Source organism: Papio anubis, chromosome 5 (genome assembly GCF_008728515.1).
Source record: "Papio anubis isolate 15944 chromosome 5, Panubis1.0, whole genome shotgun sequence".
In the NCBI taxonomy this organism is placed as follows: Eukaryota; Metazoa; Chordata; class Mammalia; order Primates; family Cercopithecidae; genus Papio; species Papio anubis.
In genome coordinates, this window is record NC_044980.1 from 42250045 (window position 1) to 42277307 (window position 27263).

A 27263-nucleotide genomic window follows, 5' to 3' on the forward strand; every position below is an offset into this window, starting at 1 on the left:
AAAATTAGCTGGGTTTGGTGGCAGGCGCCTGTAATCACAGCTACTCGAGAGGCTGAGGCAGAGAACTGCTTGAACCCAGGAGGTGGAGGTTGCAGGGAGCTGAGATCACGCCACTGCACTCCAGCCTGGGTGACAGAGCGAGACTCCAACTAAAAAAAATATATATATATATATAGATTTTTGTTTGTTTTTTTTCTTTTCATTTTGAAAACGATTTTTTGAGATGGAGTCTCGCTCTGTCACCCAGGCTAGAGTACAGTGGCGAGATCTCGGCTCACTGCAACCACCTCCTCCCCGGTTCAAGCAATTCTCTGCCTCAGCCTTCCAAGCATCTGGGATTACCAGGAGCCCGCCACCATGCCTGGCTAATTTTTTTGTATTTTTAGTAGAGATGGGGTTTCGCTATCTTCGCCAGGCTGGTCTTCAACTCCTGACCTCACGATACACCTGCCTCGGCCTTCCAAAGTACTGGGATTACAGGTGTGAGCCACCGTGCCCAGGCCAAAAATCTAATTTTTAACAAAAAAAAGATATACGATATCTTTTTTTAAAGATATACGAATAAACAGTAAAATACAGCTCATGAACAGGGAAAAAAGTCAACAGAAACCATCCCTGTAGAAGTTTAAAAATTGCATTATTATAAACAGCCAACATATAATACTACTGCCTTCTTCTTTTCAAAGGGAACTCTTCAGAACATATTACATGCCTATCTGGCTCAAGAAACAAATCAACGTTACTGTGTTTATACTGAAAAGCACTGATGATTTTAGGTACTATTGGGATCCCAGTTTTTTGCTTTTTTTGAGACAGGGTCCTACTCTCACCCAGGCTGGAGTGCAGTGGTGCAATCTCGGCTCACTGCAACCTCTGAGTCTCCCATGCTCAAGCGATCCTACCACCTCAGCCTCCTGAGTAGCTGGGACTATAGTTGCACGGAACAATGCCAGCTAATTTTTGTATTTTTCACAGAGTTCACATTTCGCCATGGTGCCCAGGGCCTGGTCTCAAACTCCTGAGGCCCAAGCAATCCACCCATCTTGGCCTCCCAAAGTGCTGGGATTTACAGGCATGAGCCACAACCTTCTCCAAAGTGACATACCACTCACTACCATGAGCAGCAAAAGGGCCACAGAGAACATTCTTTCAGAAGGCTCTTATTCAAGATTTAACCACAAATCTGACATCGCCCCATCCATATGTATTTCCTTTAATCTTTTTGAGAAGAGATGGCCTGATCAGGTATATATCCTCAGAACGCATCTCTAGTTTGACATCCATGCTCAGGTCTCTACAAGAGAGTACTGACCTGGTTTTAATTAGCATGTATCCATCTATCTATTCACAAATGTTTCCTGTACACCTGCTATATGCCAGGTGCTAAGCATCAAAGAATATATATACATACCAAGCTCTTATCAGAAAGGTTTACTCTTGAACTGTCAAACTAAGAGATGATATTTATGGACGAGTACAGTTCAGTATTCTTAGAGTTATCTAAATTTTTATCTCTTAAAAAAACTTTTCTTCAGCCAGGCACGGTGGCTCACACCTGTAATCCCAGCACTTTGGGAGGCTGAGGCGGGCAGATCACTTAAGGTTGGGAGTTTGAGACCAGCCTGGGCAACACGGCGAAACCTCTACTAAAAATACAAAACTTTGCTGGGCCTGGTGGCGGGCACCTGTAATCCCAGCTACTCAGGAGGCTGAGGCAGGGAGAATTGCTTGAACCCGGGAGGTGGAGGTTGTAGTGAGCTGAGATTGCGCCACTGCACTCGAGTCTGAGAGACAGAGCAAGACTTCGTCTCAAAAAAATAAGATAAAATAGTAGAGTCCTCAGAGAAATAAATTTGATCTTTTAACTAAACCACAACAGTGAGTTAAGATTAAATCATTGTGCCACTATATGAAACTGATTTTACCAAACTGTTTTGGCATCATGCCAATGATCTGTATTGAGAAACATAAAAACCAGTACCAGGAGGTAATAGTTCATACTTAAGAGTACTCATTTAGTCAGATGCCATGCTAAATGCTTTGCATGCATTAATTCATTCAACCCTCACAAATAATCAAATTCCATGTAGCAAGTACCGTTTATTACTCTCATTTGACAGAGGAGGACACAGCTGACAGGATTAAGTAACTTAATTAAGGCCACAGTGGTAGAAACAGGATATTAACCGAGGGAAACTGACTCCAGAGCTCCTGTTCTTAGTAACTATGTTACACTGCCATTATCCATTAAGTAAGGATGTTAAGGTCTCTATTCATTATAGCCTTTCATGTTTTCTCTTTTTTTAAAAAAAAACAAGGTCTCACTCTGTTGCCCAAGCTGGTATGCAGTCAGTGGCGTGATCACGGCTCGCTGCAGCCACACCTTGCCAGGCTCAGGTGATCCTCCCATCTCAGCTCCTCAGTAGTTGGGACCACAGGCGTGCACTACCACACCCAGCTAATTTCTGTATTTTTTGTAGAGACAGGGTTTCACCATGTTGCCCAGGCTGGTTGTGAACTTCTGGGCACAAGCTATCCATCCACCTCAGCCTTCCAAAGTGCTGAGATTACAGGCATAAGCCACTGGGCCTGGCCTAATGTTTTCTTAATACTTCTCAGGAGAAATTTTAATACTAGGAACGGCTCCTCAGCAATTGATTTGTTCTTGGCTTCTAAGAAGGAATAACTTAACTGACTACTCTTTTTCTTTGAACTAGGTGCACTTAAGAGCTCGATTTACCACATCTACTATATAGACTTACAGTATACGTTTTTGGCTATCATACTTCTACTTCTAACTTGTAATGATTATCCCTTTATTCCACCAATTTATTTCCACCTAGTTCCCTATTTTTAAACAGTATTACGTTAATCTTTGTAAGCCAAACCCTTTTTGTAGGATAAGGCTTGGTACAAACAATAACTTGAATCCAACAAAACAGTTTACAGGGATCCAGATCCTTAAAAAGCTGTCTAGACTTATTAGATATCAAAGATGCTACTTTAATATTAGCAGTTTTAACACGTGAACAGAAAATCAAAGTCAAGTGAAAGATCAGTATCCAGAAAAATTTTTTATAGATCCTTAAATATTCTTAATTCTTCTGAAGAACTCTGTTCATGGCATGACACATACTATAAGTTCTTCACTAACAGAATGAACATGACTGAATGACTATCTGAACCCCATTAAAGAAATAAGTACCTGACTTCAAGGGCTTTGATAGCTTCTAGCATTTGTAGAAACTCTGCTGCTTTCCATACATCATTGGCTTCTTCTTCTCCTTGTATCATTAATTTTGCTGTATATGTGAACTCAATTAAATGGCGAAAGGCCATTTTACTAACACCTGCAAAGAAGATGTACATTAGAGCATGTAATCATATTGACCTCAAATCTTAAAATGTTTAGTAAAGAAAGAAAAGCCCAGGGCTTGGAGCTTGATTAGTATTTATTTTTGAAAACTATTTTCTGGCAGAATTCTCATTAGCAATATAATAATATTGCAGCTAAATTCCAACACTACCTAGCTGGAAAATCTTAAACTAAGATTTTTCCGGAAGATTTCTTGAGGCTCTTGGAGAACAGTTAAGATTCTATCACTCAAATATATGAATTGGCTATTACCTGTCAGACATGCTACATTTCTTGCCAGAGAGATTACAGCTGTGCCAACTCAGCTCCAAAATCTTCAATAGCTTTTCACAACTTAGCAAACAAAATTTAGTACCTCTCTGACTTTATTTCAAGGCCCTTCACATTATTTTCCTATTTACCTTTCCAAATTTTAAACTATATCACACACACACACACTATATACTGTTTCTCAAACAAACCCTGCACTTTCTAATAGCTGACTTGCCTTTATTTTATTCATTTATTTTGAGACGGAGTTTCACTCTTGTTGCCCAGGCTGGAATGCAATAGTGTGATCTTGGCTCACCACAACCTCTGCCTCCCAGAGTCAAGAGATTGTCCTGCCTCAACCTCCCGAGTTGCTGGGTTCACAGGCATGTACCACCACGCCCAGCTAATTTTGAATTTTTAGTAGAGACAGGGTTTCTCCATGTTTTTCAGGCTGGTCTCAAACTCCTGACCTCAGGTGATCTGCCCGCTCAGCCTCCCAAAGTGCTGGGATTACAGGCGTGAGCCACGGCGCCTGACCTGACTTGCCTTTATTAACACCTTCCTAGTTGCATGCTTAATCATTTTATCTCTGATTATACTCATCCTACCACTCACCCCTTAAAGGTCCAACTCTAATGTCACATGTTCAATGAAACCTTTTAACATTTATTGTAATAAGAACATGAGATCTTAACACATTTTTAAGTGTACATTATTGACTACAGGTACAATGTTGTATAGATCTCTAGTTTATTCATCTTGCTCAATTGAAACTTTATGCCCATTGATGAGTAACTGCCCATTTCCTCCTCCCTCCCAGCTCCTAGCAACCCCTATTCCACTCTTTCAATCTATTTTAGATAGCTCATATGAGTAGAAGTGACTATTTTAGATTCCTCTAAAATGATAAATGGAAATACGCAGTGTATGTCTTTCTGTGCCTGGCTTATTTCACTTAGCATAATGTCCTCAAGGTTCATCCATGTGGTTGCATATGCAGAATATTCTTATTCTTAAAAGCTGAATAGTATTCCATGGGATACATATACTACGTTTTCTTTACCCATTAATCTACTGACGAGTATTTAAGTTATTTCCTCTCGTGGCTACTATAAATAGTGCTGCAATGAACATAGGAGTGCTAAAACTTCAAGATCCTGATTTCAGTCCTTTTGGATAAAATGTTCAGTAAGTGGGATTGCTGAATTGTATGGTATTTTAATTTTTTGTGGAATATTCATACTGTTTTCCATAATGGCTGCACCTATTCCTACCAACATTGTGCAAGGATTCCAATTTATTTATATCCTCACCAACACTAGTTGTCTTTTGTCTTTTTTTTGAGAGCCATCCTGAAAAGTGTGAAGTGATACTTCATAGTGGTTTTGATTTGCATTTCCCTGATGACTAGTGACACTGAACATTTTTTTCATGTATCTGTTGGCCATCTGTATGTTTTCTTTGGAGAAAGGTCTATTCAAGTTCTTAGCACATTAAAAAAATTTTTTTTAAATTTTTTTTTTGCATCATTTGGACTGTAAAGTTACCACATTTTTTAATTGAGTAGATTTTTTTTTTTACGATCAGTTGTGGGAGTTTCTTATATATTTTTGGGATTCACTCCTTATCATTTATTTGGTTTTGCAAATATTTTCTCCCATTCCTTAGATTTCCTTTTCACCCTCAGTTGTTTCCTTTGCTGTACAGAAGCTTTTAAGTTTGATGTAGTCCCACCTGTCTTATTTTCTGTTGTTGGCTGTGCTTTAGATGTCACATCCACGAAATCACTAAAAACGGGCCGGGCGCGGTGGCTCAAGCCTGTAATCCCAGCACTTTGGGAGGCCGAGGCGGGTGGATCACGAGGTCAGGAGATCGAGACCATCCTGGCTAACATGGTGAAACCCCGTCTCTACTAAAAATACAAAAAACTAGCCGGGCGTGGTGGCGGGCGCCTGTAGTCCCAGCTACTCGGAGGCTGAGGCAGGAGAATGGCGTGAACCCGGGAGGCGGAGCTTGCAGTGAGCCGAGATCGCGCCACTGCACTCCAGCCTGGGTGACACAGCGCGAGACTCCGTCTCAAAAAAAAAAATAAAAAAAAAATAAAAAAAAAATAAAAAAAAAAAGAAATCACTAAAAACGATGTCATGAAGCTTCCCTTCATGTTTTCTTCCAGGAGATTTACATTTTTTGGTCTTATGTCTAAGTCTCTAACTCATTTTGAGTTTTTTTTCTTTTTATGGTAGAAGATAGCGGTTCAATTTCATCTTTTTGCATGTGAATACCTAGTTCTTCCAACATCATTTGTTGCAGAAAATATTCCTTCCTTATTGTGCATTCCTGGCATCCTTGAAGATCAGTTGACCATATTATCTGCATGGATTTATTTGTGGGCTCTCTATTCTGCTCCATTGGTCTGTATGTCTCTTTAAGCTAGTCCCTTTGATTACTGTAGCTCTGTAAAATATTTTGATATCAAGAAGCATGATGCCAGCTGGGCGCAGTGGCTCATGCCTGTAATCCCAGCACCTTGGGAGGCCAAGGCTGGTGGATCACCTGAGGTCAGGAGTTCGAGATCAGCCTGGTCGATATGGTGAAACTCCATCTCTACTAAAACAAAAGAAAAAAGAAAAAAGAAAAAAAATTAGCTGGGGGTGGTGGCACCCACCTGTAATGCCAGCTACTTGGGGGGCTAAGGCAGGAGAATCACACAAACCAGGGAGGCGGAGGCTGCAGTGGGCCAAGATTACACCATTCCACTTCAGTCTGGGCAACAGAGTAAAACTTCCTCAAAAAAAAAAAAAAAAGTATGATGCCTCTAGCTTTGTTCTTTCACAAGACTGATTTGGCTAGTCCATGATTTTCTGTGGTTCCATATGAATTTTAGAACTGCTTTTCCTGCTTCCACAAAAAGAAAAAAAAAAAATCCCATCAGGATTTTGAGAGGGACTATAGCGAACCTGTAGCACACTTTCTGTAATACAGGCTGGATATGCCTCATATGAAAAGTTTGGGATCACAACTGTTTTGGATTTTGAAATATTTGCACTATACTTGACACAGGTTGAGCATCCCAAATCTGAAAATCCAAAATCCAAAACGCTCAACAAGCATTTGAGTCATGTTGATGCTCAGAAAGTTTCAAATTTTCTAACAGTTCAGATTTTTTGGTTTTTTTTTTGAGACAAAGTCTCATTCTGTTGCCCAAGCTGGAGTGTAGACGTGTGATCTCAGCTCACCTCAAGCTCCATCTCCCGGGTTCAAGCGATTCTCCTGCCTCAGCCTCCCGAGTAGCTGGGACTATACAGGCACGCATCACCATGCCCGGCTAATTTTTGTATTTTTAGTAGAGAAGAGGTTTCACTATGTTGGCCAGCTAGTCTTGAACTCCTGACCTCGTGATATGCCTGCCTCGGCCTCCCAAAGCGCTGGGATTATAGGTGTGAGCCACTGCACCTGGCAAGCAGTTGAGATTTTCAAATTTGAGATGCTCAATCTGTATGGACAATTTAACAATACTCAGTGTTCTAAATTCATGAAGATCTACTAAGTGTCTTTAGTTTCTTTTTTGAGAAGGAGTCTCGCTCTGTCGCCCAGGCTCGAGTGCAGTAGTGCGATCTAGGCTCACTGAGTAGTTGGGACTACAGGCATGGGCCACCATACCCAGCTAATTTTTTTTTTTTTTTTTTTTTTTTTTTAAGTAGAGACAGGGTTTCACCATGTTGTTCAGGCTGGTCTTGAACTCCTGACCTCAAGCAATCCACCTGCCTCCGCCTCTCAAAGTGCTGGGATTACAGGCGTGAGCCACTGTGCCCAGCTCAATTTCTTTAGTTTTATGGTTCTCAGTATTGCATGTATCTCACCTAAGGAGGTGAAAGGTTAAGCTTACTCTTATTTTATTCTTTATGGTGTCAATATAAATGGGATTGTTCTCCTAATTTCCTTTCCAGATAGTTCATTGCTAGCGTATAAAAATGCAACTGATGGCGGGGCACGGTGGCTCATGTCTGCAATCCAACACTTTGGGAGACTGAGGTGGGTGGATCACCTAAGGTCAGAAGTTCAAGACCAGCCTGGCCAAAATGGTGAAACCTCGTCTCTACTAAAAATACAAAAAGTTAGCTCGGTGTGGTGGGAGGTGCCTGTAATTCCAGCTACTCGGGAGGGTGAGGCAGGAGAATCACTTGAATCCAGGAGGTGGAGGTTGCAGTGAGCCAAGGTTACGCCACTGCACTCTAGCCTGGGCTACAAGAATGCAACCCCATCTCCAGTAAAAAAAAAAAAGCAACTGACTTTTGTACGCTGACTTTGTATCCTGCATCTTTACTACATTTATTAGTTCTAGTAGTTTTTTGTGGTGTCTTTAAAGTTTTCTATATATAAGATGTCACCTGCCAAAAAAGACTGATTTCTTCCTTTCTAATTTGGATGGTGTTTACTTCTTTTTCTTACCTAATTGCTCTAGGGAGGATTTCCAGTACTATATTGAAGTGATAAGAGTAGGCATCCTTGTCTTGTTCCTTGATCTTAGAGAAAAAAGTGTCAGTTTTTCACCGTTGAGTATGTTAGCTGTAGGCCCTTATTACATTGAGATAATTTCCTTCTATTCCTAGTTTGTTCAGAGTTTTTACTGGGAAATGGTATTAAATTTTGTCCAAGGCTTTTTCTTCATCTATTGAGATGCTCATGTCATTTTGCTTCTTTATTGTTAGTATGGCATATCACATCAACTAGTTTTCATATGTTGAACTCTCCTTGCATCCTAAGGATAAATCTCACTTAGTCATGGAATATGATACTTGTACCTTGCTGTTAGAATCAGTCTGCTAGTATTTCACTGCAGAGTTTTGCATCTATATTCATCAAGGATATTGAGCTATAGTTTTCTTTCTTGTGTCCTCTTTGTCTTGCTTTGGTACTGGGATAATGCCTACCAATGAATTTGGAAATATTCCTTCCTCTTCAGGTTTTTTGGAAGGCTGTGAGGTCGTCTGAAATTAACTTTTAACATTTCATTGAATTAATCAATGAAGCCATCTGGTCCCATGCTTTTCTTTGTTGGAAGGTTTCTGACAACTGATACAAGTGCTATAGCAATTGCAGGTCTGTTCACACTTTCTATTCCTTCATTATTTAATCCATTTATGCCTAGTGTTCCATTATTTGAACGCTAAGTGTGTGGGAGTTATTAATATCCTACTGCTCAGGGGCATAAGCAAGGTCTGATTTTTCAAATTCAAAAAATTGCAATTTCAGGTATAAATGGGTTAACCATGAAACATTCTTTAATTACTTCTCCAAGACTCAATTCTATAAACTGTATCCACTCTGATAATGACAGTTCATGGACATCTCTTGACTGTAAACTACTTGAGGAAAAAGATTTTTGATCTGTACACTCACATCACAGTACCTAACAGTGCCTCCTAAAATGGAGGAATATAGAGCAGGAATAAATCAATAAATACTAAAGTCACTTTCTCTTTTTCTTTTGAGATGGAGTTTCGCACTGTTGCCTGGGCTAGAGTGAAATGGCGTGATCTTGGCTCACTGCGACCTCCAACTCCCCAGATGAAACGATTCTCCTGCCTCAGCCTCCCGAGTGGCTGAGATTACAGGTACCCAGCACCACGCCTGGCTAATTTTTTGTATTTTTAGTAGAGATGGGGTTTCACTATGTTGGCCAGGCTGGTCTCAAACTCCTGACCTCATGCAGCCTCCCAAAGTGCTGGGATTACAGGTGTGAGCCACCACGCCAGGCCTAAAGTCACTTTCAAAATTATGCATTTATCATTGATACTTTTGACAGTTTTGTGTTTAAAATTTAGTCCTAAAGTCATACTCTGTTTATGTCTCTCAATGCTATGTATTATTGGTTCAGTTTGCTACTGAAAGACTATGAGGCACTATTAAGAAAAACAAAAATAAAACCTATATTTAACATAAATTTTAGACTAAGAAATGCCCAAGTCCAAATTGCACACAATAGGTAAAACTGCAATTCACAAAAATATGTTCTTCCCATCTGTTTTACACATCTGAATGCAGCCTTCAGGACAACAATAAGAATGCCGGTGGAGTATGATTTAAGCGTTCAAAGCAGCATCCTCTATTTGTGTAAAGAAAGGTTACCGGCTGGACACAGTGGCTCATGCCTGTAATCCCAGCACTTTGGGAGGACGAGGTGGACAGATTACTTGAGGTCAGAAGTTCGAGACCACCCTGGCCAACCTGGTAAAACGCCATCTCTACCACAAATATAACAAAATCAGCCGGGTGTGGTAGCACGTGCCTGTAATCCCAGCTACTGGGGTGGCTGAGGCAGGAGAATCGCTTGAATCCGGGAGGTGGAGGTTGTAGTGAGCCAAGATTATGTCACTGTAATCTAGGCTGGGCAACAGAGCAAGACTCTGTCTCAAAAAAAAAAAAAGGATACCATTCAGGAAGTTATAACTTTCATGTTTTACTCACAGCTCTTACATGAACTGAGTTATCTGGGGCAATTCAGAAACTCTGAACCTCAGCAAACTCATTTTCAAAATGTCTAAAAGCAATCTGAATATTGAGAAACACCATAAAATATAAAAAGACCAAGTTACACTCTACCAAATAAACAAACAAAAATAACTGGACTCACTGAGGGCTAGTTTTATTTGGTTCCCTTTGTATTCTCCTCGTTGCTATCATTTATTCTTCAGTATATGAGAGTAGCCCAAGGAAAACACAATGAGCTTTTGCTGTCTTTCAGAAGTTTTGGCCAAAAGTTTAAAAGCACAAGAAAAATCCTTTTTAAAACAATGTGTAAATGTTTCCAAAGTCAAATGAGATTTTGATTTTTAATCAAACACACATACATAACACTTTCTATATATGTAAAAAGGCCCTAAATACTTTACAAACATTAACTTACTTAATCCTCATAACATCTCTATAAAGTGATAAAACCCAGATGGTCTGACTCCTAATCTATGACAAAGATTTTAAATACGATACTAACAGGATAAAAACTTCAAACTTTTCCTTCCTGCTTGGAAAAGTTTGAAGATACATGTTCTCATTCACTATAGGTTCACAATCTCTTACTCATAATTCTAAAGTTCCCTCAATTTATTTTTTTTGTACATACGCACATACGCCTATCCCTCCATGTTATTCTCTGGTGGTAGGATGGGTGAATTACTGCTTATTCTTCCAATTTACATCTTGACTTTTATTAACATTTTCACCAGAAAGGCTTTGCTGAACTTTGAGAGAACCATATGCTAAGAGATATAAACTATATTAGCCAGAAAATCTTAATACCACTAGCATTCTCAAATATATTAGAATTTCAGGATCATTCCTCTGCTTTCCTGCTCAAGTCCAAATACTTGTTGACAATCTTTAGAGGCAGATCTTCCACTTGGAGAAAACTCCGTTTGCCATGTCAACACAGAGCCAGTCAAAAAATGTGATAAGGGCCAGGCACGGTGGCTCACACCTATAATCCCAGCACTCTGGGAGGCCAAGGCAGGAGGATCACCTGAGGTCAGGAGTTAGAGACCAGCCTGGCTAAAACGGTGAAACTCCATTTCTGCTAAAAATACAAAAAATTAGCCAGGTATGGTGGCGCACGCCTGTAATTCCAGTTACTCAGGAGGCTGAGGGAGAAGAATCGCTTGAACCCAGGAGGTAGAGGTTGCAGTGAGCCGAGATCATGCCATTGCACTCCAGCTTGAGCAACAAGAGTGAAACTCCATCTCAAAATAAAAAAAGTAGTAAGCTTGGAGGCCGGGCTCTGTGGCGCACACCTGTAATCCCGGCACTTTGGGAGGCCAAGGCGGGTGGATCACCTGAGAACATGAGTTCGAGATTAGCCTGACCAACATGGAGAAATCCCATCTCTACTAAAAATACAAAAAATTAGTCAGGCGTGGTGGCGCATGCCTGTAATCCCAGCTACTCAAGAGGCTGAGGCAAGAGAATCACTTGAACCCGGGAGGGGGAGGTTGTGGTGAGCCGAGATCACGCTATTGTACTCCAGCCTGGGCAACAAGAGCACAATGCCATCTCAAAAAAAAAAAAACAAAAATGTGGTAAAAGAATCGAAGCATCAACCCTTTCAAAACTGGCCTACGGACATTTTTCTCATTTAACAACCAGCACTATTAACATTCAGGAAAACTAATTTTGAAGTTAGGAGAAGAAAGTTATCAAAGAAAAAATATCATTTTGAATCTGCTCTTACTCTTCTTGTATTACCCATCACACAAAACGTATACATTATTTCTTTCTCTCCCTCACCACCATACTGAATCAATGACAAATCTTTTTGATTCTGCCTTATTATATCTCAACCACATTGTCTCTACTTTCCCGTATCTTTTTTTCTTTTTTTTTTTGAGAGAGTCTTGCTCTATCGCCCAGGCTGGAGTGCAGTGGCACGGTCTCGGCTCACTACAACCTCCACCTCCTGGGTTCCAGCAATTTTGCTTCCTCAGCCTCCCGAGTAGCTGGGATTACAGATGCGTGCCACCATGCCCGGCTAGTTTTTGTATTTTTAGTAGACACAGGGTTTCACCATGTTGGTCAAGCTGGCTTCGAACTCCTGACCTCAGGATCCGCCTGCCTCGGCCTCCCAAAGTGCTGGGATTACAGGCGTGAGCCACCGCACCTGGCCTCCCATTTCTCTTAAAACCAGAAGTTTCAGCTGGGTGTGGTGGCTCATGCCTGTAATCCCAGCACTTTGGGAGGCCAAGGCAGGCGGATCATGAGGTCAGGAGTTCGAAGCCAGCTTGACCAACATGGTGAAATCCTGTATGTACTAAAAATACAAAAATTAGCCGGGCGTGGTGGCACGCACCTGTAATCCCAGCTACTCGGGAGGCTGAGGAAGCAAAATTGCTGGAACCCAGGAGGTGGAGGTTGTAGTGAGCCGAGACCGTGCCACTGCACTCCAGCCTGGGTGACAGAGCAAGACTCCATCTCAAACAAACAAACAAAAAAACCAGAAGTTTCTCCATAAATATGGCAGCAAAACTTGATCTCAACTGACATGAGGCTATGTCCAGTCTTTATCCCACTTACAGTGAATACTAACATGCTATATGCTGCTGAACTATTAATATTTGCAAGTATTATGTTTTTCATTGCCCTTAAAAAAGTTCTAAAATCTGGAATGTTGAGAAGTATGTCTGACCTCCAAGAAGATGTGAATAAGGAATTGTGGACCTAGCTCCCTGTCTTGACTGATGAGAATCACCTATAGACTAAATAAAGCACTGGTACCAAGGGCTGGGTGTGGTGGCTCATGCCTGTAATCCTAGCACTATGGGAGGCCAAGGCAGGAGCATTGCTTAAGGCCAGTAGTTCAAGACGAGCATGGGCAAAGTAGTGAGATCACTTCTCTACAGAAGATATAAAAACTAGGCTGGGCATGGTGGCCCATGCCTGCAATACCAGCACTTTGGGAGACTGAGGCAGGCAGATCATTTGAGGTCAGGAGTTTGAGACCAGCCTGGTCAACATGGTGAAACCCTGTCTCTACTGAAAATACAAAAAAAATTAGCTGGGCATGGTGGCGGGCGCCTTAATTCCAGCCCCTTGGGAGGCTGAGGCATGAGAATTGCTTGAATGCAGGAGGCGGAGGTTGCAGTGAGCCAAGATCGCACCACACTGCACCCCAACCTGGGCAACAGAGACTCCATCTCAAAAACTGTAATAATAATAAAAAATAAAAATACAAAAACTAGCTGGCCTTGGTGGCATGTGCCTGCAGTTAGAAGGCTGAGATGAGAGGACTGCTTGAACTCGGGAGGTCAAGGTTGCAATGAGCCATGATGGTACCACTGCACTCCAGCCTGGGTGACAGAGCAAGACCGTCTCCAAAAAAAAAAGTACTGGTACCTGATCTTCGGAATCAAAACTGGGATAAATATCTGGGTTTTTGTTTATTATGAGCACCCCAGGTGCTTTTTTTTTTTTTTTTTTTTTGAGATGGAGTCTCGCTCTGTCACCCAGGCTGGAGTACAGTGGCGCAATCTTAGCTCACTGCAAGCCCCGCCTCTCGGGATCACACCATTCTCCTGCCTCAGCCTCCCCAGTAGCTGGGACTACAGGTGCCCACCACCATACCCGGCTAATTTTTTTTGTATTTTTAGTACAGACGGGGTTTCACCGTGTTAGCCAGGATGGTCTCGATCTTCTGACCTCATGATCTGGCCGCCTCGGCCTCCCAAAGTGCTGGTATTACAGGCATGAGCCACTGCGCCCAGCCTCCAGGTGCTTCTAACTTATATGACCAGCCCAACACTGTCCTAGGAACAAACCAGTGACCTAATTAGCTAACATGAACCAAACTGATAACACTTGCCCAGCTAAGTGAAGTGATGGTAGATGTATAGTAATTATACATCAAGATTAGTTTGGTAACTTAACAAATCTCAGCAATCCCTTACTCCCTTCATTACAGAAGTGTGCAGAATACAACTTTTCTAAGAGAGTATCTAAGGAAAATGTTGAAGTGAACAATTTAATCTGAGTCTTCTCCCTGCCAGCAATGCTTAGAACGGAGTAAAAGGGGGCAGCATTCTGGCATTACTCTAGACTCAGGGAATCTCTGCAACTGGTGGAAAACTCCTACTCAAAAAGATGTACAAACACGTACAAGGATGCTTTTTGTCCTTGATAGTAGGGGCTAAAATTTCTGGACACTATGTTAGAGTTGCTGTTACAGAGAAACTAAGTGCTATGGATCTGTGGTTTCAGGTGAAGTAGAAAAAGAATGAATTTAGAAAATTGGAGGTTCAGGTTAGAAGGTTGTGTGTTCTGAACAAAGGAATGAAGGTCTGTTGAAGATTTTGTATGGTGTGAATCCAAGTCACAAAGGTGAGCTGGGATCCAATTAGCTTCAATAGCAACAAATCTGAATTGAAGTCAAAGACGAACCTGTGGTTCTAATCAAAGGTAACTTACTTTAACCAGGAACACAGAAAACAGGGAGGGTGAGCTCAGCTTGCACCTAATGAGTTTATACTCATAGAGAATATTACAATCTTAATTTATACACGTCATCTGCTTTTATGCAATCCTCTAAGACAGTGGTCCTCGACATTGACTGCACACTAGAAGCATGCTAGGGCAGTGCTCCTCAAATTTTACTGTGCATAGGCATCATCTGGAGACCTTGTTCCAATTCAGCAGGTCTGGAGTGGAACCTGAGTCTACATTACTAACAAGTTTCCTAATGATCCCCATGTATGTGGTCCTCAGACCACAACCCACATAGCAAGAACCTAGAGAACTTTTAAATATAGTTGCCTGGATCCCACTACTGAAAGACTTAATTATCTGGAAATGCAACCTGGACATTTGTATTTGTGATAGCTTCCCTGGTGTCTCTAATGCCCATCTAATGTGCCATGCTGTAAGTCATTATTTATATTTTACGAGTGGGGGATGGGGTCCCAGTTCTAGCTAAGATGGAGAATGCACACTCCACCCTATCTTGTCCGTTGATCACAACTAAAAATCCTGGAAAGAACACATAAAGCAAACATACAAGGACGCTGAAAAGTAAGTTGAAGCAAGCAGACTGGGAAGAGAAATCAAAACTCAAACAGTAGTGAGTTTCCTGTTTTTTTCCTCCCACAAATGTCAGCTTAGACTTGAGGACAGCCCAAATCTAACTGTGCAGTGAGTGGAGACAGAGAAAAGTTTCAAGAGAAACTCCTTCTGGATAGAGAACCAGAGAAGACGATGAATGGGAGAGGGACAATGGGGAGGGGTGGATACCTGGTAATTTTTCTTCTCTCAGCTCTGCCTCAAAGCAAGTTCCAATTCTGAGTCTGCACACCTGTGGCTGGTAGTGGTCTCCTAAACTCTTAAAGAAAGTTCTTCTGACAAAAGAACTAGGAAAAAGATGATGATCTGAAGAGTATGGAGGAGGGAATTCATTTTATTTTTTTCTCTTAACTTTTCTCTCTCTCCATTTTGTTCAGGAAATGAGCCTCTCCACAGAAAACGTATGAGCGCACGAAGAAGCTAAAATCCCAGTTTTCTCACTAAAGAACCACGAAAAGAAACTCTTGGGAGCTTGTGTACAAGGGATATCATGGAAAGGAGAAAAGTCCTCCACATTTGTGTATACAATCTCAAGTTTACCACCAAGATGCCCACGTGTGGAACTGACCCAAGACTGCAGAGCAAAGGCTTTGAGAACTGCACAATGGCACGGATGGCACACCTGGGACCTGAACGGCAATACAAAGGTTTTGAAAACTAAGTTCAAATTGGATCCGCAGCCCACAGAGGCAGTCTGAACCTAACCAGATTAATTGCCCGCTAAAGCAAAACCAAAAAACTAAAAATATTTTTCCAGAGAATCTTAACAGCATCCAGTCTTGTAACAAAATATTCAAATGTCCATGACATACTCCAAAATTATGTGATATATGAAAAATAAGGAATCCAAGATGTCTAACGTCACACAACACACAAACAGTTAAAACAGGGCTAAAACTCAGTTTTCTAACTATATGCCCAGAGCTTTCTCCACAGCCAGGTGACCTTGCTAGACAGTACAGTAACCCCAAAGTTAAGGGCTTAAGATACTGAACCAAATTAATTATTTAAACCTGAATCTGACCAAATGACAGAAATAAAAGAGTGTCTATTTTGCTTTCTTATCTATCTCGAGTTCAAATACTGAAGACCCCACGGACCCAAATCTCAAGGTGACTAATCTTCAGAAGACTAGGCTCTACTTCTGCTCCTCTAGGTAGTGTGTGCTCATTCTACCAGCAACAAATATTCCAGCTTAGGCCACTTTTTCTTTTTTTTTTTTTTTTTTTTTTTTTAGACGGAGTTTCACTCTTGTTGCCCAGGCTGGAGTGCAATGGCGTGATCTTGGCTCACCGCAACCTTTGCCTCCCAGGTTCAAGCGACTCTCCTGCCTCAGCCTTCCTGAGTAGCTGGGATTACAAGTGCCCGCCACCACGCCCGGCTAATTGTATATTTTTAGTGGAGACGGGGTTTCACCACGTTGGTCAGGCTGGTCTCCAACTCTTGACCTCAGGTGATCTGCCCACCCTCGGCCTCCCAAAGTGATGGGATTACAGGTGTGAGCCACCGCACCCGGCTAGGCCACTTGTTTTTTAAGACTTAAAATTTCTGCTCAGACTCGGCCAGTCACGGTGGCTCACGCCTGTAATCCCAGCACTTTGGGAGGAAGAGGCGAGTGGATCACCTGAGGTGGGGAATTCAAGACCAGCCTGACCAACATGAAAAAACCCCATCTCTACTAAAAATACAAAATTAGCTGGGCGTGGTGGCACGTGCCTATAATCCCAGCTACTCGGGAGGCTGAGGCAGGAGAATCGCTGGAACCTAGGAGGTGGAGGTCGCGATGAGCCAAGATCACATCATTGCACTCCAGCCCGGGTAAAAAGAGCTAAAATCCATCTCCAAAAAAAAAAGAAAAAAAAATTCTGCTCAGACTCTCCTCTTTGAAATCTTTCCTCTCTAAGGAAGATCAAATCATTCATTCTCCCTCTTCAGTGATACCATTTCACAGTAATAGTCTTTTTAATACTTTTTAAACTCCTTTATTTGCCTGTTGCTCACCTGCTATGGAATTTTCCGACTTCTTTTTTTTTGTTTTGTTTTTTTTTTTTCTTGAGATGGAGTCTTGCTCTGTCACCCAGGCTGGAGTGCAGTGGCCGGATCTCAGCTCACTGCAAGCTCCTCCTCTCGGGTTCACGCCATTCTCCTGCCTCAGCCTCCCGAGTAGCTGGGACTACAGGCACCCGCCACTTCGCCCGGCTAGTTTTTTGTATTTTTTAGTAGAGACGGGGTTTCACCGTATTAGCCAGGATGGTCTCGATCTCCTGACCTCATGATCCGCCCGTCTCGGCCTCCCAAAGTGCTGGGATTACAGGCTTGAGCCACCGCGCCCGGCCTTTCCGACTTCTTTAAGGGATATCTTATTCATTAATTCTTCAGCTCCTGGGTCTAACATAGTACATAATATAGGTATTCAATACGATATTTTTTTTTTTTTTTTTGAGACAGGGCCTTGCTCTGTCGCCCAGGCTACAGTGCAGTGGCAAAATCATGGCTCACTGCAGCTTTGACCTCCTGGGTCCCAGCAATCCTCCCACCTCAGTCTCCTGAATAGCTGGGACCACAGGCATATGCCATCAGACTCAGCTAATAATTTTTAAAATTTTTTGTAGAGAAGCGGTCTCCCTAATGTTTCCTAGGCCGGTCCCTGTTTTGTTAAACTTTGACAATACACCAAGTATTATGCCAGGCATTCTGCATGTTATCACAATTAGTCTTTATAAGCCTATGAACCCACTTTTCAGATGAGGAGAAAAGCATGCAATTGAGGTAAAGTAACCTGCCTGAGGTCACATATTTAATAAGCCTCAGGTGTGAATGAACTCATGGAGGCTTACTTTGTAGTAGAAACCACTATCATCTGGGCAGTCAGATTCTCACTTTATTAAGTTTTGTGGATTTCCATAATTATATCTCTGTCCTGATCATAGATATTAAAAGATAATCTAGCTGCAAATATATCAGCTATAATGCTAAACTGGAACATACCAAAATTAAAGAATATTCTTAACTCTTTCTTGTTTTCTTTACTCCTCTAGGCATCAAAGGGAAAAAAAGCATGTTTCTAGGCAACCCATTCAGAACAAAGAATGCATACACGATGAAACAGATACAAAACCAAAATCCAAGAACCCTAAAAGAAGCTAAAATTTTGTAATTACGTAAGCAAACAGATTTATTTCCTACTGTTTCGGATTTTGATGCCGGTGGTAGGAGAAGAGTTACTGCAGTAGCAGAAGAAAAAGCATGGTAATTAATAGCACAAACTTAATTCCTTGCTAGTTGGGCAACCCTGGGCAAGTAACCTTTTAGAGTCTCTTTCCTGAAGTGTAAATGTAACACCATTTCCCTTTAAAAAAAAAAAAAAAAAAGAAAGAAAGAAAAGACAGGGTCTATGTTGCCCTAGGCTGGCCTTGAACTCCTGGGCTCAAGCAATCCTCCTGCCTCAGCCTCCCAAATAGCTGGGACTACAAGCAAAAGCCATCATGCCCAACATCAAAGGATTGCTGTGAGCAATTAGACAATACACAAACTACATATTACAATGCCTGGCACTTGGCAGGTTATTAGAAAAATGTTTAGAAAGTACAAAAATCACTTTTTGCTTCAAGGTAACAGGTATTGATCCACCCCATTGTAGAGCCAGAATTTCCTCTGAACGCTACTTCAGTTCATTTTAACTAGCTTTCTTCCTATTATGGCAGCCCATTTCACACTGTGCATGTCATCTGTACCTCTGCTACTACATCACTACTTCTGCTACAGAGTACAGTAGAAGTTTCTACTGTAACCTGCAGCATCTCCACCGGTCTGAAACATAAACCCACTGAACAAAGACGGTAATTCACGTTTAATACGTGTTTTCAAAAGACAATGACCACCAGTTTCCACAATGGAAAAGACCAACACTTACCATCTAAGTTTTTCCTGGCAGATTATTCAACCAAGCACCTGAAAGTAAGACTTCTCAGGTATCAAAAGAACAATTTATCTACCTTTACCTATAGAACTACTGATGCCTATTTCCTATGGTGTCTTAATAAACTGTCTAAAACTGCTTCACCAATTGTTTGCTAAGTATTGTATTTAAAACCAGTATTTAAATAAAATGGCTTCTTTGATTTATTAAACAAAAAATAAAAAATAAACAATCACTTACCTTCTATCTCCACCAAAGGTTCTTGGGTAAACTCCTGAAAGAATTTGTAGAAGAACTTACTACAAGCAGCCAAAACAGCCTTGTGAGCCTTAAAATGGTGTCCTAGGTAAAATTAAAAAAGAAAGAAAATAATACACAAGCACGAAAATCAAATGTATAACTATATAAAAGACTGAAAAATCATATAAAACAAAAAATAGGTTTTCCTTCATTACATAACCATATAAATTATTGAACTCAATGCAGAATATTATTGACAGCTATCTTGGCAAATGTTAATCTCAATTAGATAGGAAGCTAAAACTTCACTTCAAACTCCTTTAGTTTTATAAAAGCTAATTTACAACACTAGGTAAGGAGCCTCTTGCCACTTTGTTGTTTCCAATTAAGTAGTGAGAGGCATATCCAACTCAGTTGAAACTGCTAAATAAAAGGACAACCCTTTAAAAGGTCACATATCATTTGGAAAAAGAGAAAAAAGCCATAAACACAAAGCTGGGTATGTCTGCTATGAAAAACATTTTAATATGCCTAATATTTGGAGGCTCCATCTATGGCAGACCCATAATTTTAAAAACAGCTTACCTTGAGAAACCTATTTTCACTAAACAGAAAACATACACAAGCTGGATTTCCTTTTATTATAGAGACAACTTCTAAGATTGGTAAAGACCCTATTTTATTTTGGAGATTGTCAAAGGGGGTATGAGTGCTGCAAAGGAATCTCTCTCCTCCTCCCTTTTAGACCATTTGGGAAACTAGAAATCAACACTTCCCAAATGACTCCTGTGAGGGACTTCTCAAAGAAGCTTACCAACAAGAGGCTATCAACCAAACATTTTGAGACATCCTGTCCCCAACGCCATCATCTTGCACTCAACAGGATGTAAGAAGTTAAAATGAGATGAACACCAGACTACGTGGAAAGCGTGACTGATCAACCAGTCTTCTGCAGCACGCTCTGTGAGAGTGGACACTGACAAGTGCAAGCTGGTGTGCAGGCTTTGGTAGGGAGACCATAGAAAATGTGTTTTTTTTTAAAAAAAACAAAAACAAAAACAAAAACAAAGGCGGGTGTCCGAAGGACAGAAAAAGAACTGAAGCCAAAAATGCTCCTCTGCCCACTGCCCTACCCACCGTCGACAATTAGGGTGATGTCAGTAAAGCGGTCCTGCTCTCGCTGTTCATTCAATCGGTCCAGGATCATTTTATGATGTTCAGGGAACTCCTGAAGGCATTCCATCGTCTCTTCAGCCTCCATGGCCATCGGGCTGCTCTACAAAAGAAGAGCATGATAATGTACACCCATGAGCTCGGGCCGAGGAACAAAACCCCTAAAGCATAAAACAACAACAAAAAGACCCAGCAACGTGAAAAGAAAGGGGGAGGGTGAAGCAAGAGGAGAGAAGGCGAGGGAAGAAAGGCGAGCCGAGCGGCCGCGGCGCGTTGGGGGCCGGAGTCGCGGCCGCGGGACTCCGAGCCTGACCTAATTGGAGTCGGGAGACGCGAGCTGGAGCGGGGTGGGCACAGCGCCGGAGGCTCCAAGCGCCGGGGCGCGCAAGTCCAACAAGGGAGGGGACTCGACAGCGGTGGCGGCCCTCTAACGGCCTGCCAAGCCCTTCTGCCCGGCCGGGGCTCCCGCCGCCCCGGGACCCGGTCCGGCCCGCGACCCACAACGACTCTCGGGTCGCCTCTCCCTCCCCCGCCCTCCCTCTTCTCCCCCGCCCCGACCGGGCCGGCACTCACTGAGGGAAGGAGGAGCGGCCCAGGCTTGCGCGTCACTTACGTCGACGCACAGCGTCACCACGTCAAGCTCCGGCTGACGCGGACGCCTTCCGGGCGCCGACCAGCAAGGGAACCGGCCACGCCCCTGTCCACACCCCTCAGTGGATGGGCGGGGCCCAGCGCGGGGATTTGGCGCTCAAGAAAGGCAAGGACTTGAGCTCTGAGAAGGAACTGGGCTGCGGTCGATTTGAGCTCGTGGAGGGCCTGGCAGTGCCAGAAACTGGGAACCTAAGTCGCCGCCCTTCCACCTCTCACCCTCCCGAGCTTGACTTCAGGGGCGGACACTTCCCGACCCGAGCCCAGAATGAACTCGCCAACCGTCCTCATCCCAGCTACTGCGCGGCCCCTTCCGCCCTGTCCTGCTCCGCCCCCTTCCTTCCGAGACCTTGGTCGACCCGCCTTACCTAGCTCGTGGGCCGCCCTCCTTCCTCTCGGCCCCTCAGAGCCTCTTGTTCCCTGCTTTCCCCTCCCAGGGCATAATGCGCCCCACACCTTTCCTGACCCCTAACCCGTGGCTCGTCCTCCATTTTCTTCGTGAGAATAGGGGCTCCCCTTCTGCTCGGGCCCCGCTGGCGCACGTGCGCTCGGTTGGGCACCCGGGCGGCCGCGGCGCCGCAGCGGCAACGACGGGCGCGAGCACGTTCGGGCCGCCCGGGATCTTCCTCCGCGAAGCACGCCCTCCCCGCGCCCGGCCGCAGCACGTGTTTGCTGGGCTCAGGACCTGGGGCTGCTCAGAATTATTTACACCGGATTCCCTTACTGCAGACCTTCTCCACTCCATTAAAGAATCCAGGCCGGGCGCGGTGGCTCACGCTTGTAATCCGAACAGTTTGGGAGGCCTAGGCGGGCGGATCACATGACGTCAGCAGTTCGAAACCAGCCTGGCCAACATGGCGAAACCCCGTCTTTACTAACAAAAATTATACGGGCGTGGTGGTAGGCGCCTGTAATCCTAGCTACTTGGGAAGCTGAGGCAGGAGAACAGCTTGAAGCAGGGAGGTGGAGGTTGTAGTGAGGCGAGGTAGTGCCACTGCACTTAAGCCTGGGCGACAGCGCGAGACTCCGTCTAAAAAAAAAAAAAAAAAAAGTCCAGTGACCCACAGTCAGCTGCATGTGACTGCTTCCTTCATTCCTCCAAAGAAATATATATAAATAAATTTTGAGGATAATTCTATAATTGAGATTTATTTTTTTCTCTCACAAAGAACTTGAGAATTGGGATTAGGGAGGAACTCAAATAGCTATATGCTAAAAATGTAATCATTATTTCAACAGACATGTATTGAGAATCCTAGTACTAGGCACTGAGAAATCGAGCTGTGAACAAGGTATATGTGGTTTCTGCCTTTCTGAATCTTAAGTCGTAGAGTCCATAGATATTTTGAACACTAATTGCCTAGGTGCTTACTGATGAGTTTTGCAACACCTGAAGAACAAAGTAACTGGGTGTCAAGGAAAGCCAGTTGACCTGTAAGAAGAAATATGGGCGGGTGCGGTGGCTCATGCTTGTAATCCCAGCATTTTGGGAGGCGGAGTTGGGGAGGAGTTGTTGAGCCCAGAAGTTTGAGGCCAGCCTGGGCACATAGCGAGACCCCATCTGTATTAAAACAAAAAAATGTTTTTAAGTGATGTGAAGTCTAAGTGTTCTTAGCCAAAAGTATAGCACATGCAAAGGCACCAGGATTATAGCATTCAGGAAACTGAAAGAATGTTGCTGGACGCACAAGGGTGCCTTATAAACAGTGTTGAAGATGTTAGATTTTCTTTTTGCAAGGGGAAGCCTTGACGTATGGTGACATCCTAATGTTTGCTTTTTAAAGAGATAATTCTAGCCTTAGTGTGGAGAACAGATTAAATGGGAAAAGCTGCTAGGAGTAGAGATCAATTGGGAGACTGTTAGTAATGTAGATGAAACCATGGGGGAAAATGGAACTAGAGAGCTGGTCAGAATCTAGAGATAGGCTGGGCGCAGTGGTTCAGGCCTGTAATTCCAGCACTTTGGGAGGCCCAGTCGGGGAGGATCGCTGGAGCCCAGGCGTTCAAGACCAGCCTGGGTGACATGGTGAAACATCGTCTCTACAAAATACAAAAAAATTAGTGATGGTGTGCACCTGTTGTTCCAGCTACTTAGAAGGCTGGGGTGGGAGGATTGCTTGAGCTTAGGGAAGTTGAGGCTGCAGTGAGCTGAGATGGTGCCACTTCACTCCAGGCTGGGCAACACAGTGAGACCCTGTCTCAAAAAAAAAAAAAAAACTAGAGATAGAACCAACATTGGCTATAAAGCATGCCATAGATACTAAATAAATATTGCTGGATATATTGGTGACAAGGGAGAAGGAATAGTCAAAGATGGGTCCTGGATTTCTGGCTTGAGCCTGTAGATTGTTGGTACCATCTACCAAACTAGGAAATACAACTGGCGGAGCTGGATGGGGAGAGAGGATGGAACGAGAGGTGTTATTATAAGGAGATGATGTTAGAAGCCCTTGGATATATGGGCCTACATATAGTTTAGGGAAGAAGACTAACGGTAGAGATAGAGATTTGCAAGTTTACAGCATAGAAGGAATATTGAAGTGTTAAGAATAGATGGGATTGTTTAAAGAGAGTCTGCAGGGATGATAGGCTAGCAGCTTGTAGATTGAATTGGTGTTTTAAAATATTATCATCAGCTGGGCGTGGTGGCTTATGCCTGTAATCCCAGCACTTTGGGAGTCCGAGGTGGGTGGATCACGAGGTCAGGAGTTTGAGACCAGCCTGACCAACATGGTGAAACCCCGTCTCTACTAAAAATACAAAAATTAGGTGGGTGTGGTGGCATGCGCCTGTAATCCCAGCTACTCGGGAGGCTGAGCAAGAGAATCGCTTGAACTTGGGAGGCGGAGATTGTAGTGAGCCGAGACCGTGCCACTGCACTCCAGCCTGAGCCACAGAAACGGACTCCGTCTCAAAAAAAAAAAAAAAAAATAGGCTGGGCGCGGTGGCTCATGCCTGTAATCCCAGCACTTTGGGTGGCTGAGGCGGGCAGATCATGAGGTCAGGAGATCGAGAGCATCCTGGCTAACACAGGGAAACCCCGTCTCCACTAAAAATACAAAAAAATTAGCCAGGCGTGGTGGCGGGCTCCTGTGGTACCAGCTACTTGGGAGGCTGAGGCAGGAGAATGGCATGAACCCGGGAGGCAGAGCTTGCAGTGAGCCGAGATCACACCACTGCACTGCAGCCTGGGTGAAAGAGCGAGACTCCATCTCAAATAAATAAATAAATAACACATAAGTTAAATTAAATAGTATCATAATCGTTACTATTCACACAGTCCGCCACCACTGCCTGGCTAATTTTTTGTATTTGTAGTAGAGATAGAGTTTTGCCATGTTGGCCAGGCTGGTCTCGAACTTCTGACCTCAGGTGATCCACCTGCCTCCACCTCTCAAAGTGCTGGGATTACAGGCGTGAGCCACCGTGCCTGGCTATGGTGTTTCTTAAGATGAAGAAATTATACAAAAAAATGGGCTTTTTGGAAATTCCAGTATATAGGGCCGCTCTTCTTTTACAGCAATTTAATTTAACCAAATGGAGAACCTTTTTCTATATAGGATTTGAGCTGTCCAGTTCACTACAATCCCCACCAGTTTCTAATGTTTTGGACTCAGCTATCTTAATTCATTTTCCTTATTTGCTTAGTGCCTAAAGGCATTTGAGTTTGGGACTCCTATTCTATAGGGTCAGAATAGAAGACAGTGTAAGACTTTTTACCTAAAAAGTATCAATGTTTATGGATTGAGTTGAAAAGGAAGAAGCTGAAAGGACTGAGTACTGCAGCTGAAGAAAGATGGAAAACTGGAAGAGTATGACATCAATAAGGCCATGAAAGGAGAGTGTTTCAAAACAGAGGGTGTGGGCCAGGTGCAGTGGCTCATGCCTGTAATCCCAGCACTTTGGGAGGCCAAGGATCACCTGAGGCCAGGAGTTCGAGACCAGCCTGACCAACATGGAGAAACCCCATCTTTACTAAAAATACAAAATTAGCTATGTGTGATGGTGACAGGCACCTGTAATCCCAGTTACTCTGGAGGTTGAGGCAGGAGAATCGCTTGAAACCGGGAGGCGGAGGTTCAGTGAGCTGAGATGGTGCCATTGCACTCCAGCCTGGGCAACAAGAGCAGAATTCCGTCTCAAAAAAAAAAAAAAAAAAAAAAGAGAGAGAAAATGTGGTTAGCAATGCCAAATGCTGCCAAGTGGTCAGGCTAAAAAAAGATTGGAAATGGTCTGGTATATTTAGCATCATGAATGTCTTTGGCAGAAGACCTTAGCAAGAAAAGATTTAACGGAGTTCTGAGGGGAAGAAAGGGGAGGTGAGAAGTCTATATTCAGGTAGGTTAAGAAATAGCTAGGAAAATTGGGACAGCAATTTTAGAACTTTCATTTAAAAATGAGAGAAAAAAAAAAAAAGAGATGAAAGGAGTACCTGTAGAGTCTAGCCAGTTTTACTATTTTTGTGTGTTTGGGTGGGAGAGACTTAGGCTATTTAAATGGTGAGGGGGAAGGATCCAGCAGAGGAAGAAGATAAAAGTAAAAGAGGAAAAGGAGTAATTGTACAAGAGAGGGATTAATGGATTGAAAGTTCTTAGGAGTGTAGATTAGCTTGCAAGAAGTTAAGGAAATTCCTATCAAACTGAAGACCTCTATTTTCTTCCTTAGATGGTCATGTCATCTACTATAAAGTCAAGAATAGGAGAGAAAAAGTGTTTGTGTGTTGGGGATGAAGAAGTTTCATGAGCTTGAAAGATGTACTAGTTATTGAAGGCAAGGTAACCAATTACCCCAAATCCTAGTGGCTTAAAACAATATTATTATTTCACACTTTCTGTGGGTTAGAAATCTAAGTGTCACATAGCTGGGCTTTCAGGGTCACTCACAAGGCCCCTATGGAGTTGTCAGGTAAGGTGGCTTTAATTTCAAGGCTCCAGTGGGGAAGGATCTGCTTCCAAGATCACTCAAGTGGTTCTTGACAGAATTCAGTTCCTCCCTGGCTCTTAGACTGAAGACTTCAGTTCTCCGCAAGGCCTCTGTTCATGCCAGGCTCTCCACAGGACATGGCAGCTAGAGTCCATCAGAGTGAGAAGGCAAGAAGGGGTGAGCAAGACAGAAACCAAAGTCGTCTTGTATTCCAATCTCAGAAGTGACATTCCATCACTTTTGCCATATTCTATATTTTAGAAGCAAGCCACCAGGGTCAGCCTACACTCAAAGAAAAGTAATGACACAAAGGCACAAATAGCAGAAGGCATGATCATTGGGAACAATCATAGACGCTGCCTACCACAGAACAGAATGGAAAGGATATGAAATGGACCCTGGACACAGTAATAACACAGTAGCATCAACAGGAAGCACAGCAATAACAGCATGCAGTAGGAGTTGGTGGCCAGGAATTTATATGATAGCAATCTGCCAGACATTATGATTTCCGCTAGTAACATTGATAGTCAGGTACATGGTAAATGACTTAGAATGAGTTATTGTTAAAACACAGTTCCCTGTGGTGCAGATGTTGTGCCAGTTAATAATAAGCAGAGTTATAGATTTTCTGTGGAATTGAAATAGATTATTCAAACTTAGTAAGAACTGACAAATAGTTCTGGCTACCCTAGTGGTATCCAGGCACTTTTATATGTTTCAAGGCAACATTAGGAAGGAAATAACAGAGTGGTTAAGAAGGTTGGTTTGACAGCCTGGGTTGAAATCTTGTTTCAACCTATTAGCTGGGTGATTTCAGGCAAGTAATTTAACTTCATTAAGCTTCCATTTCCTCACCTTTGAAACAGTGTTGTGGGAAGCAAATGAGGTAACATACAGGAAACACTTGGATTAGTAGCTGGTATACATTAGCTTTCAGCAAGCGGTCATTATCGTTATATTCCAGCATAAGATTTACATTCTATCTGCTGGACTTAAAAAAAAGAAGAAAAAAGTGGTCGGGCACGGTGGCTCATGCCTGTAATCCCAGCACTTTAGGAGGCCAAGGGAGGCAGATCACAACGTCAGGAGTTCGAGACCAGCCTGGCCAACATAGTTAAACCCCATCTCTAC

At 42.9% G+C, this 27263-nt stretch overlaps 2 protein-coding genes across 14 annotated transcripts in view; one reads left to right on the plus strand and one right to left on the minus strand.

Annotated features, from left to right (window-relative positions):
* LOC108586275 (bcl-2-binding component 3, isoforms 3/4-like) overlaps positions 1-16265 on the plus strand; it is a 70857-nt gene extending 54592 nt beyond the window's left edge. Inside the window, exon 2 of the mRNA XM_017959518.3 lies at positions 15604-16265. Coding sequence (XP_017815007.1) covers positions 15604-15610 — 7 coding nt within the window. The 3' untranslated portion in view covers positions 15611-16265. The remainder of the gene's footprint in view (positions 1-15603) is intronic.
* Positions 1-22031, minus strand: part of ZNF131 (zinc finger protein 131) — a 55351-nt gene extending 33320 nt beyond the window's left edge. For 2 of the 13 annotated variants that reach the window (XM_021939344.2, XM_009208356.2), the window contains exons 1-4: positions 20872-21135; positions 20523-20661; positions 19386-19487; positions 3206-3350 (exon numbers count right to left, since the gene is read on the minus strand). In XM_021939344.2, the coding sequence (XP_021795036.1) occupies positions 3206-3350; positions 19386-19487; positions 20523-20652 (377 nt within the window). In that variant the 5' untranslated portion in view covers positions 20653-20661; positions 20872-21135. The other 11 variants (XM_021939347.2, XM_021939346.2, XM_009208358.4 and 8 more) reach the window with 10 other exon arrangements.
* Positions 22032-27263: the final 5232 nt, after the last annotated feature.